The 12,799-nt window shown below is 39.2% G+C and overlaps 1 protein-coding gene across 3 annotated transcripts in view; it reads right to left on the bottom strand.

Moving 5' to 3' along the window:
• MTMR2 (myotubularin related protein 2) overlaps positions 1-9,238 on the bottom strand; it is a 113,378-nt gene extending 104,140 nt beyond the window's left edge. The window contains exon 1 of one of the 3 annotated variants that reach the window (XM_035009337.1): positions 8,984-9,238. In XM_035009337.1, coding sequence (XP_034865228.1) covers positions 8,984-9,063 — 80 coding nt within the window. In that variant the 5' untranslated portion in view covers positions 9,064-9,238. Of the gene's footprint in view, positions 1-2,929; positions 2,949-8,983 lie in introns of those variants that run through there. The other 2 variants (XM_035009339.1, XM_035009338.1) reach the window with 2 other exon arrangements.
• Positions 9,239-12,799: the final 3,561 nt, after the last annotated feature.

Raw genomic sequence — 12,799 nt, 5'->3', positions numbered from 1 at the left:
AGCCAATCAAAGAAACTCATTTCCTTGCCACTACCACCCAGTCATCCTGCCCTGGGATCGCCCTCTTTTGGGTCTAGACCTAGAACATGGTTTGGGCCTAGATCTAGGTCTTCAGGCATGATCAGGTCTTTACAAAGACCCTGACATTAAACAGACTTGGGTCCAAATGTCAAACTGCTCTCCCTAATCTTTGGTTTTTTCCTCTGTAAAATGGAAACAATAATACTGTTTATTTTATATAATTATGATGATAATATAAGAAAATGCATATTAAGGGATTTAGCACCATGCCCAGCAAGCACTCAAAAATGTTAAGTGCTACTATTTATATTAGTATTAACAATCACAACAATAATATTTACTTCTAGAACAACTGTCTACCACTTGAAAAGCAAAGTTTATCCTAGGTGTTTCTATTTTTACATACTGCCTTTGGTTATAATGGAAGAATATTATCTAATACCAGTAACAGAGGACATCTGTATCATATAAAATTTTATTTTTGACCTTGCTGGGCATCCTGCTTAACTCAAGAAAATTAAGGCTTGAAATCACTAGCCTGTCTTCAGCCAAAGTTATTATTCCTTTTGCTAATACACAACCTTCTAACAAAGTCCTACTTGCAGTGGTCTGTGAAGGCAATTTTGCTAGGAAAGGAGATGGATATATTTGTGACTTATGCCTTTTAAATCCTCTGAGCCCAAAGAATAATGCCATACCAATCCAGAGGAAACTTCTCTACCCTCTTCTACCCACTTCCAAATGTAATGATTAAACACCTATGTTTGACGTTACATGCTTAAAATATTAATATCTAAGTTCAGAAACAAAAATGCATAAACATGGATTTCTCTGAATTTTCAAGTTTTAAGGTCAAAGATACAAAAGCACACACAAAATATTGCAAAAGCATTCATAAACTAACATGGTCCCAAATGGCCAGTTTTATTTCCCCTATGGAGACCAAACCTTTAGAAATGAAATGAGAGAAAATACCTAAGTGGAAACCTGAGGCAATATTTTTGGGGGGAGATAAAACACATGGACACAAGGCTGGGAAGCAAACTGGAAACAGCAGAAGAGTAAGCAGTGTTGGCCACCATCCTCATTACCACCACTACTTTACCATGCAATTCCTTGAGCCCTTCAAATGAAATAAAAAATGAAATAGCACAGTTGATCATTCTTCATTTGATTTCCATCTGCCTTTCACTTAAAGAGTTGACAATTATGAAATGTATCCCTTTTATGTTATGATCCCAGGTTAGGACTATAAAAATCTGGCCCAAGATAATACACACAAAAAGTATAAAGTTAAAAAACTTGAGTTTAGAGTGTTCCAAGATACAGTTTTCTTTTCTGGCCTGCTACAATATATCATGTCTCTCAGCGTATTTTCTACTTTGGTCACTGCTCTTGCAAGTCTAAGGATGTCTCTGCCGTAAGTGAAGTATTGTTGACTTTAACCGGAAAACGTCTTCCTTGCTAAAATGATTCATTTATGCTATGGAGAAGTTGCTAACTATCTCCAATACCCATTCTCTACTATTTCCTACAGAAAGAACCTCCAATTTTTAGCTCAGCACAGGCTTCCCAGAAGAGACTACACACCCTAGCCTTCCCTTGTGGTTAGGTATGGCCATGGAACCATGTTCTGGCCAACTGGATGTAAGCTTAAAAGATTATATATAACCTCAAAAAAGTATCCCTTAAGAAAGAACATGCCGTTCTTCTTCCCTTCGTCCTTCCTTCTGACTACAATAAATGCAATGGTTAGAGTTCCAACAGCAATTTTGGTTCATGAGGTAACACTGCAATAAAGAGTCTGTTTTTTTTTGTTTTGTTTTTTGGGGTTTTTTTTAAGATTTTATTTATTTATTTGAGAGAGAGAGTGAGAGAGAGAAAGAGCACAAGAGGGGGGAGTGGGAGAGGGAGAAGCAGACTCCCTGCCAAGCAGGGAGCCCGACGCAGGACTCGATCCCGGGACCCCAGGATCATGACCTGAGCCGAAGGCAGTCGCCCAACCAACTGAGCCACCCGGGCGCCCGAGTCTGTGTTCTTGATACTTCAGGTCCACTCTATACAATCAGTATGGACTATCTCTGGGCTTTTATATGGGAGAAAAACTAAAATCATCTGTTTTAGGCCACAGTTAGTTTGGATTTTCTGTTATAATCTGTTAAACCTAAACCCTAACTTTAAAAAAATAAAATAAGAGGAATTTTCCAAGTATCAGTATTTAGGGTTTTTGAAGTATATAGTTCAAAAGATACTTTAAAAGTGAATTCTTATTATACTGAAAACATAGCATCTGCCCTTATCTAATCTAGGCTAACAAGTATTTAAATAGCGCAAGAGCTAATCTGCAGTAAGAGCCTTTGAAAAGTCATCAGGTTGCCTGCCATGGTGCTACCAAGTGCGGGGTGGGGGAAGAGCTGCGAAGGCGGCACATCCGTGGTCTGTAGGGATGGCAGCAGCGGGCACACACAGAAGCACAGAGGGACCGCACGACTAGTTCTGCGTTAATAAAGTTATAGCAAAGGGAACGGAGATTATTACTTTCGTTAAGAGGGCATCATCTCTAGTCCCTTTGATTTTAATAATTTTGTACCAATCTTTTTTTTTTCCCGATAGTTCCATTTTTAACCTGACTTCCTGTGGGAAGCAGGCTTATAAAATCACTGCCTATCCTTGACTATCAACTCTCAATAGTTTTTAATCCTATCCACAGATTTAACTAATTCAAACAATGGGACAAAGATAGCAAGTGCTTTACCTATTCAAAACTAATTTTCTTAAAAAGAAAAAGTACTCTCTACTAAAATCTAAAGAATTTCCACTGGTCAAGTCCTGATTCACATGCAACCTTTGGCCCTAGAGATTTTGAATACAATAGCATGAACTTGGCAGCTTTACAAAATAAACTTACTGATTTCTGGACATCTGTATCTGGGTTATTTCCTTCCCTTGGGCGTAATCCAGACTTCATTCGTTCAGGTGATGGCTTCCTGGAATTACTTATTTATATTTTTTTTAATTTATGTTACCACTAATGGATTTCACCAAGGACCTTTTTCTTTTTTTAAGATTTATTTGAGAGAGAGAGAGAGCGTGCACACGTGAGTTGGGGAGAGACAGAGGGAGAGAGAGAATCTCCAGCAGACCCCCTGCTGAGCACGGAGCCCCTTGCAGGGCTCAATCTCATGACCCTGAGATCATGACCCGAGCTGAAACCAGTAGTTGGACACTCAACCGACTTAGCCACCCAGGCGCCCCAAGGACCTATTTTTAAGAACAGAACTAAAACATGTATTCCTGATGTGTTACTCATAGCTGAGAAAGAAAAAAACCTCAGGCAATTTCCTAAAAACCAGATGTCATAAATCCCTAAAGAGATGACTTTTACCTTTCACTACTTCAATTTTTCTACAAAAATGCTTTCAAGTAATAGGCTTATGGTAGCAGTAACACAGACCTTAACTTAGTCTGTTTCAACAAATATTGATGGAGTTACTAGAAAACAATTAGTAAAAGACCTAAGGCAGTGGTTCTCAAACTCTAGTTTTAGTTTAGGATCACCTGCAGGACTTGCTTAAACAAACTGCAGGCTCCACTGCCAGAGTGTTTTATCCAATTACATCTGAGGTAGGACCAGGGAATCTGTATTTTTAACAAATCCCCAAAGGATGCTGATGCTACTGATCTGGGAACTACTGATCTACATAGAAGACTACTGATGACAGCATAAAGAGGAAAGAAAAAAACACATATGGGACCCAATCTCAATTTTGGTACACTTGTATACTTTTGACTAGTAATTAACCTTTTTAAATTGTCTTTCAGAAAAAAATCTATACAGTAATTACTGAAGTTCACAATAACATTGGATCTTATCTGACAGAACTTTCAAGTATTTTTAGGGTCCTGGAATAATGAAATACAAAATAAGTAAGTATGTCCAATGTCTGACACAAGGTGCTAATTCTATTGCCAAGGTTGGAAGCTCAACCTGTGAGTTTCACTTAGTTCCATAACTAGTTTCTACCACTAATCCTAGCCAGGTGCCTCAGAAGACATGCCAAGAGTCACAAAGGGAGTGGGTAAGAATGTGTGATTGGACACAAATCTATCACCACTACTGGAAAACAACCCAAAAATACATTTCCTACCAACATATCAGCTCTAGAACAGAACTTGAGGCTGAAACTAGAGATGAAATCTTACAAAAAAATGTGTTTCAGAAATCTTAAAAACTCTTCTCCCTTTTCAGACTAGAAGTACCATCAAAATTCATGGAAACAACCAGGATTTGCTGTTTTCAGATGATGATAATTTTAAAGGAAGACATGTAACTTAAAAATGTAATTAGTTGAAGACTACTTTTCTGAGTATATTCAATGTACCACACTTTGATTTTTTTTATCTAAGTTAAATGTAAGTATATATATATAAATACGTAAATATAAATGCTAATGAATTTATAGACTAGAAATCAATTGATAAACCAAAATAATCTGAGACAAACAACTGGTGCCCAGAATAACTAGAGTATATGAGGGTATATAAAAGATGAAAGAAACAGATATTAAATAAAATGACTGACAAGATAAGTTAGACAGAAAGAGACCAAAATAATCAAGAGTAGCAGATGGAAAAGCAGGTAGGTTAAAGGAACACAATGTTGTGAAAATATATGACTGGGCACAGAAAAGATAATGTAGCCAATAAAATCAGCTCAGTGTGTCAAGAGGCATCATGCAAGAATAACTTTAGCTTGAACTTGAAGTTGTGTCTTTACGGGCCAAATTCAACATAAGAAAACCCTTTTTAATCCTTTGAATGGAGACAGCAAATAAGAGAGCAGTGAACATTCAACATTTCTTTATTCAAGCATTTACTAGACACCTATTTGGCACTAGATATAATAGCATGTGATTATGCATAATAAAAAATAATCAAAGAAACCCACTCAGGCAGTGCATTTCATAACAGTGTACAAACTGAAAAAATGGAAAGCCAGACTAAGAAGGCAGAAATAATATCAATATAGTGACAAATCCTGCTGTATAACTTATACAATTCTAAGGCTCAGGCCTACCCTAGCTATCATATCTAGCCTACAGTACTGTTTTATCTATATCCTGTATAAATCATACTTATGTCAAGAATCAGAGCAAGGGCAACAAGAATTAAATTATGGAATGCAGGCAGATTATCAGGGTGCTGAAGTGAACTTTTTCACAACTCTCTCTCTGGGACTGGACACATCGAAGAATGGACAACACAGGATATACAAGAGCTGCTGAACAGCTCATTGAAGTAGACTAACACCAAGCAAGATTCACCGAAGAAAGTTACTTTTTTTAAGGATGGAGGATGACATAACTATAGCTGATTAGGAAACTGCTATCTGGATATCATATAAAAAAATTAAATCATTCTTTTGCGGCCAAAAGCATCAAGCCTATGATGACCTAAAAGGCAAAGCCAGAAGCAGTAGCAGCTCTGAGATGACCACATATATAGGTACATAGACAGACAAGACTCAACATACATCTGAAAACTGTATTTATTTGAGAGAGAGTGTGCACGCCCATGGGAGGAGCAGAGGGAGAGGGAGAGAACCTCAAGCAGACTCTGCAATAAGCACAGAGCCCGACTCCAGGCTCAATCCCACGACCCCGAGATCATGACCTGAGCCGAAACCAAGAGTCGGACACTCAACTGACTGAGCCACCGAGGCTCCCCAAGACTCAACATACATTTGGAGTGAACTACAGATCCCACAAGAGCCTGTCAACCAACTTCAATAGAGTGTGTCATTTTCAAAAAAACAGTGGGTGGGCACCTGGGTGGCTCAGTTGGTTGGGCGACTGCCTTCGGCTCGGGTCACGATCCTGGAGTCCTGGGATCGAGTTCCGCGTCGGGCTCCCTGCTCGGCGAGGAGTCTGCCTCTCTCTCTGACCCTCCCCCCTCTCATGCTCTCTATCTCATTCTCTCTCAAATAAATAAATAAAATCTTAAAAAAAAAAAAAAAACAGTGGGCAACCAACAGGATTAGTGTAAAATTTTTCAGATTTATATTCTTCCTATTTCCCAGAAAAACATAAAAAACTTACAAATTAACACATTTAAATATAATATTTAAACTGAATTCATCTAATAGAAGTACCTGAAGAAATTAGATAGGCATACATTACCAACTTCAGTTACAAATCTGACTGAAGTCTTTTTGCTAAATTGAAGAGAAACATGCAGTTACATAGTTTGCATTTTCAAACAAATAGGAAGCACATTTTTTGAATAAACAATTTTTCCTGGAGCTAAACTCAGCAGAAATTTACGTCAATCTAGTCTGTAAAAGACATATGGAACACACTGAACATATTAACTATTATTGTATAGGAGGTATCAAAACAAATTCACATGGCAATTTCCTAATTGAAAAATTGAAAATTTGAAATTGAAAATTTCCTAATTGTAAAAAACAGAAGGCATAAAAATAAACAATTTAAGGGCAACATTTCCGCAAAAGGCTGAGACAATACAGTCCAAACATAGATATTCTGCTTTATCATAGACTATCAAAGTAAAAACTTAAACAACTGGATACCCACTTAGCATAGCTATTATAATCATGGTCGTCTACCCTGCCTCTGTATCAGAATCATCTACAATTGATTGTTTGCCTAGATTAAGTTTAAATTTAAGCTAACAAGTGTCTATAATGCAGCTATTCTATACTGATCAACCAGGTGTAATGATTCATAAAATAAAAGACATGAAAAAATTTAGCAGGGTGAATTCTACATAGCAGACATTCAATAAATGTAATTTTTTCTACCTTCCAGAGGAAAGGAATGAAAGCTGTCATTTTCCTATGGAAAGTAGATCATACTTATATTTTTGTCCAGAGAGGACGAGGCTAACATATTCTACTCCAAACTCTTTCAAAGAGTTAGTTTTCTCAAATTCATTATGTCAGTAACATAATTTTTTAATTAAGAATTAGATGCATATATAAACTTTAAAGTTACTGGGTTTTCTTTGGGGGGAATTAAATGTACTTAAATGGTACAATTAGATACATTAATTTGTAATAAATTTATTTATTTAGTATAATTTCAAAATCCGTAAAGGGATTTTGTATAATTTCAAAAATCTGTAACGGGAATATCTTAGTAGTTGATAAGAATGCATCTTAACCATTTTTGTCATTGAGATAAAGAATGATAGAACTTTAGACTGCCAAGGGACCTTACAGGTTTTCTAGATCAACTTCTTTATTTTGAAAGATGAGAAAACTGCAGACTAGAAAGGTTAAATGATACAAGCCAAAAAGCTAGCAGAGCCAGGGACTTTTAAGACCCTGAGCCTCCTAACTTCCAGTACATTCTTCATTCTAACAGACTATGCTGCCTCCTGTGGTTCTAAATCCTCTTGCTTGGGTGAGATTACTGGTTGCTTCACTTGTTTTCTTTACATTCTATTCTGAACCATAGCTGCCATTTGTAACTCTCCTATAAAATTACAATTTTCCAACCTGTTTTCTTCATAATTTTATGACTGAGAATGTAAATCCTCCACTTCCTAAATTTCAGAGTAATAAACATAAAATTTTTTAAATACCTGAAATAAATGTACAGTATATATGATTGAATGCAAAGAAAAATTCTTCTCTCCTGGATAATTACATCTACAGATTCAAAAAAAAAAATTTATTGAGCACCTCTGACATGTAGGGTCTCTGTTAAATGCTAGAGACAAGAAGATAAGTAAGATATGGTCCTTGTCCTCCAGTAGCTTATAGCCTAGGAGAAAAGTCAATTAAACCAACAATTACACTGTTTGTTAAGAACTCTGAAAAAGGTGTGGGCAGGTTGCTATGAGTGCTTTAGAGAATCTAATTTATAATGATGGAATCAGCTAATAGTTTCCCATAAGGTCTGAACAGTAATAGGAAAACACAGCTGTGTCACCCATATTTAGTGGAGTCCCAAATGAATTAAAAGAAAGAAACTTCAATTTATTCAGAGGAAAATGAAATTTGTGTTTTCACACGGATTAGTATCCAATAACTCTCTAATAATAATTAGACTGTTTTTTGATGGGAAAGAACCTGATTTCATTGTGGCTACATAACAAACACAGGTCTTCTATTGTTTCTTCCTAAAATTTTAAATCACTATTTTAAAGCCAAAGGGAAAATATTCATCTAAAACATGTCTAGTTAATATTCATAACAGCTGTCTACAAAATTGCATACTAAAGTACTCCTCAAAATTCCAGGGGGAAAAAAAAAATCGCATCTGGAACAAGAGAAATAACCAGAAGAACCGGTAGCCCAAGAAGGAAGAAAACTACAACTCATTACTCACTCCGGGTTAAGGACTGCTCAGATTCCTAGATAATGACTTTCAGCTGCAAGATTTAGAAAAGACGTACAGTGGGCATTTTTATTTACATTTTTAAAACGAAATGGGGGGAAGGGGTCAGAGTACAGGGAAAATCATTAAAGAGATATGGAAGTAAAGTGATGGAAAAAAGAGGAAAGGGTGGGCAAGAATCCCAAAATCAAAGAAGCATGGACAGATGGAAGAAAGACTGGAGAATGGTTTGGAAAAGAGTAAAGAAAGGCTGAGAGGAAATGAGGGGTGGTGGCTGGGGGAAGGGCTGTCCAAAAAAATAATTCGAGAGGGAATGAGAAACAAGAGAAACTAATGAACTGGGGCTCCCTCAACCAGGGATAAAACGAGATCGTTATACGTAGAGTCACCGATAAAGCAGCAGTGAGTTTTAACCTCCCTTTTCCCCAGCCTCTAAACCCCAAAGAGGGAGGAAGAAGTGGTTCCCAAGTCCCTGGAAAGGAATTTGGGCGCAGCCTTCGGGAAGCAAGTCCAGGAGTTGGGGCACCATCCAGCGGGTCCCCGGCCCCTCTCCATCCCTCTCGGGCGCTGGGCGGGGCCCTGGGCATCCTGGTTACCTGGACAGGGAGTCCACGCTGGGCGGCCGTGCTGCGGCCGGCTGGGAGCCAAGACTCTCGCAGCTCGAGCTCTTCTCCATGGCGCGGCGGCGGCAGCGGGAGGGAAAGGCTGAAGCGACCTCCGCGGCTGCGGGGCGGGAGGAGCGGAGGGCGGAGTGCGCCGGGCAGGGGCCGCGGTCAGGCCAGCGCCGGCCCGGGAGGGAGACCGGAAGCGGCCATGTTCCCCCAGACTGCACCGCGGCCGGGACTACCGAGGAGCGGGAGGACCCCGCGGCTCCGCTCCGACTCCAGCCCCGACGCGCTGCGCTCGCTACGTGCGCTCGCTGCGTACCCCGCGCTTCCTCTGGGCTGGGAAAGGGAGGTGGCCCTTCCAGGAGTGAGAGGGCTCCCTGAGGCTGGGGGAGACGAGGATCCCTTGGGAGGAGGGGGGAATTTTAGAAATAAGAGAGGAATAAGGGAATACTAGGGCGAGGATCATAGGGATGGGGATGAGTGAGACAGGAGTGGTGGAGAAGACGGGGTAGTAAAGGCGTGCGGACAAACAGTGGGATGAAGGGGCCGAAAGGACGGGGGCGGTGCACGAAGAGAGGAAGAGAACACAGGGGCACGCAAAGGTTGAGGGTGTTAGAGATGGCAAAGTGTTCACCAGATTTGGGGCTGAAAATAATAATTAAATAATTAATAATTAAATAGTGATTAAAGGTTGCTTTAGCCAGTCAGACACGAATTCACATCCTGCCTCTGCTGGTCGCTTGCAGTGTAACCCAAGGTATTGAACATCAGCTTCCTTATCTGTAAAATAGGAAAAATAATAACTTCACAGATTAGATAAATTAATACATGTAAAATGCTTAAAAATTTTTTGGCGCATAGTAAGCACTCAAATATTAGCTGTTAGTATTACTACCTACTTCATAAGTGTTGTTAGGATGTGATGTATTAATGCATATAAACGGTTTCTAAAACAACTTCAAAAAATGGTAGCTATAGGGCAGGAATATATAGGAAGGGGGCAGAGAAGTAAGAAGTGATTGGTATGGGAAAGATAGTAGAGAAAGTACAGGACATTTAGGAAAAAAATTAATGCTTTTCTCTTTTTTTAAGATTTTTTAATTTTTTTATTGTTATGTTAATCACCATACATTACATCATTAGTTTTTGATATAGTGTTCCATGATTCATTGTTTGCGTATAACACCCAGTGCTCCATGCAGAACGTGCCCTCTTTAATACCCATCACCAGGCTAACCCATCCCCCACCCCACTCCCCTCTAAAACCCTCAGTTTGTTTCTGAGTCCATCCTCTCATGGTTCATCTCCCCCTCCGATTTCCCCCCTTCATTCTTCCCGTGCTATCTTCTTTTTTTTTTTTTTAACATACATTGTATTATTTGTTTCAGAGGTACCCAGATGTGTGATTCAACTCCTATCTTCATTCTACCACCGGCCCAGTGTTGTAGAAAGGGCACTAGTAAAGCAGAAATTTTCAGTCCAACTATGACTTGGATTAAGTCTGTGTGGTGTGGGAGGGTGCAGGGGCAAAGCACTTTGGCATTAGTCCATTGTACACCCAAGGAGGTATGGAAGAGGAAAATGGGATCTGATAAATATGCAAAAAGAATTAGACACATACACTATTATATGTGGTAATGTTGGATAGGCGACAAACTTAAGCAATCTTTCCCTGCCCTCTCAAATTCCCCTGCAGAGCAGGAAGGGAGGGTAGAGAGATAGAACTGTGATAAGAGAATAGGAATTGGGTGAAGGGGAAATGCTTCTGCTGGTCATTTCTGTTATGGAAGACACGGGAAGGACAAAAGAAGGAAAGCATAAAGGGATTTTTCTGATTGAGACTGAATCACAGTTACCTCATGTGTGAAGTATAAAATGATGCAAGGATTATTTCTGTAAAAAAAATAACAATGAATCATTTAAAAAACCTTCCTTGCTAGGATAAACAGAATTATGTTCATTTAAACTAGATTTAATTTATACTGACAACTGTTTTAAGAAAATTTTAAAGTATAGGGCCAGTGAAATACTAACTTGAAGTACATTCCCCAAAAGAACAACCTAACCTAGTTGTGTTCAGCATACTTATTAAAATAAAATGTTGGGGTTTTTTTTTTAAAGATTTTATTTATTTATTTGACAGAGACACAGCGAGAGAGGGAACACAAGCAGGGGGAGTGGGAGAGGGAGAAGCAGGCTTCCTGTGGAGCAGGGAGCCCTATGCTGGGCTTGATTCCAGGACCCTGGGATCATGACCTGAGCCGAAGGCAGACGCTTAACGACTGAGCCACCCAGGCGTCCCTAAAATAAAATGTTTTTAAGCACTTTAAAAGCCTTTGCCTCTCTATTCCATTCTCTAGCTTGGCAAGGATAGGATGGCAGCAGATAGTTTTTATTTATATAATTTTTAAAGAGGCCTTTAACTGTGCTCCCCTAATAGGCAAAGAAAATAGGCAGAAACACTTAACAAGCATAAACATCTACGATGATTCATAAAAGAATTTGCTTATTGATTCCTAGTTGCTACCCGTCTTCCAAAATGCTGACTCACTGTCACTTGATACTTTGACATAGATTTTTCTAAGCTAAGTTTGGTGAAGACTGATGAGGAAGATCCAAGCACTCTCTACAGCCCAGTTGTTTTCTAGGACTGTGTTAATAGAGCACTTGAAACCACCTGCCTGATGATGTAACAATTTGTATATGAGTCTATCTGGTGATTAATAAAGAACAATAATGCAGGGCACCTGGCTGGTTCAGTTGGTAGAGCGTGTGACTCTTGGTTTCAGGATTGTGAGTTCGAGCCCCACTTTGGGGTGAGATTACTTAAAAATAAAAATCGAAAAAAGAAAAAAACAGTAACGTTAGTGTAGAGATTTTAGAACCAGACAAATCTGAATTGGGATCCTGACTCTGTTGCATGATTTCAATTAAGTTGTTTCTCCAACACTGCTTTCTCATCTCTAAAATGGGAATAAAAATATCCACATAAAAGGATTGTTTCTCCCTATACAGAGTTGGTTGCGCAGAAGGATCTCAGTCAATGGATCTGTTGCTATTATTATTTGTTCTTCCTCTGAACTTATGTTTTACTTCTAAATATTAAAGCAGTGATTTCTGAGAATGAATAACAAGCAAAGAATACTTTAATCTCAGCTGAAAGTTAAATTAGTGCTTAATTCTTTTTCTGACATGTTGGCTGCTGTGTCATATACCCAAGAGAAATCACCTTGATTAGGACTTTCTGCACCTCAGTTTTCTTGTCTTTTTTTTTTTTTTTAAGATTTTATTTATTTATTTGATAGAGAGAGACACAGCAAGAGAGGGAACACAAGCAGGGGGAGTAGGAGAGGGAGAAGCAGGCTTCCCGCGGAGCAGGAAGCCCGATGTGGGGCTCGATCCCAGGACCCCAGGACCATGACCTGAGCCAAAGGCAGACACTTAACCCACTAAGCCACCCAGGCGCCCCAGTTTTCTTGTCTTTTAACAGAACACTTTAGCCTATCCCAGGTCTTCAGGAACTATTGCTAAAATTAAATTACAGCATAGACTCATCTTGCAGCCGGAGTACAGGTGTGCAAGAGCACCTGGCTGCAGGGATCCCAAACAGACCAGGTTCAGCCACTCCCAGCTGACAAAATCCAAAGGCAGAGAAACTAGTGGTGGTGAAACAAGAAAGGAATTTATTTCAGTGAGGTCAACCCTGGGAAAACAGCAGACTATCCTCTCAACTATCTCAAAGTGCTGAAAATACTTCAAAGTTGGTGGGTATGTGCAGGTGGGCAGTAAAGTAAATTGATCATT

This window comes from Mirounga leonina, unplaced genomic scaffold, assembly GCF_011800145.1.
Source record: "Mirounga leonina isolate KUSES-001 unplaced genomic scaffold, KU_Mleo_1.0 Mir_153, whole genome shotgun sequence".
In the NCBI taxonomy this organism is placed as follows: Eukaryota; Metazoa; Chordata; class Mammalia; order Carnivora; family Phocidae; genus Mirounga; species Mirounga leonina.
The sequence above is the reverse complement of the archived record's forward strand: the minus strand, read 5'-3'. Positions and strand labels throughout refer to the sequence as shown.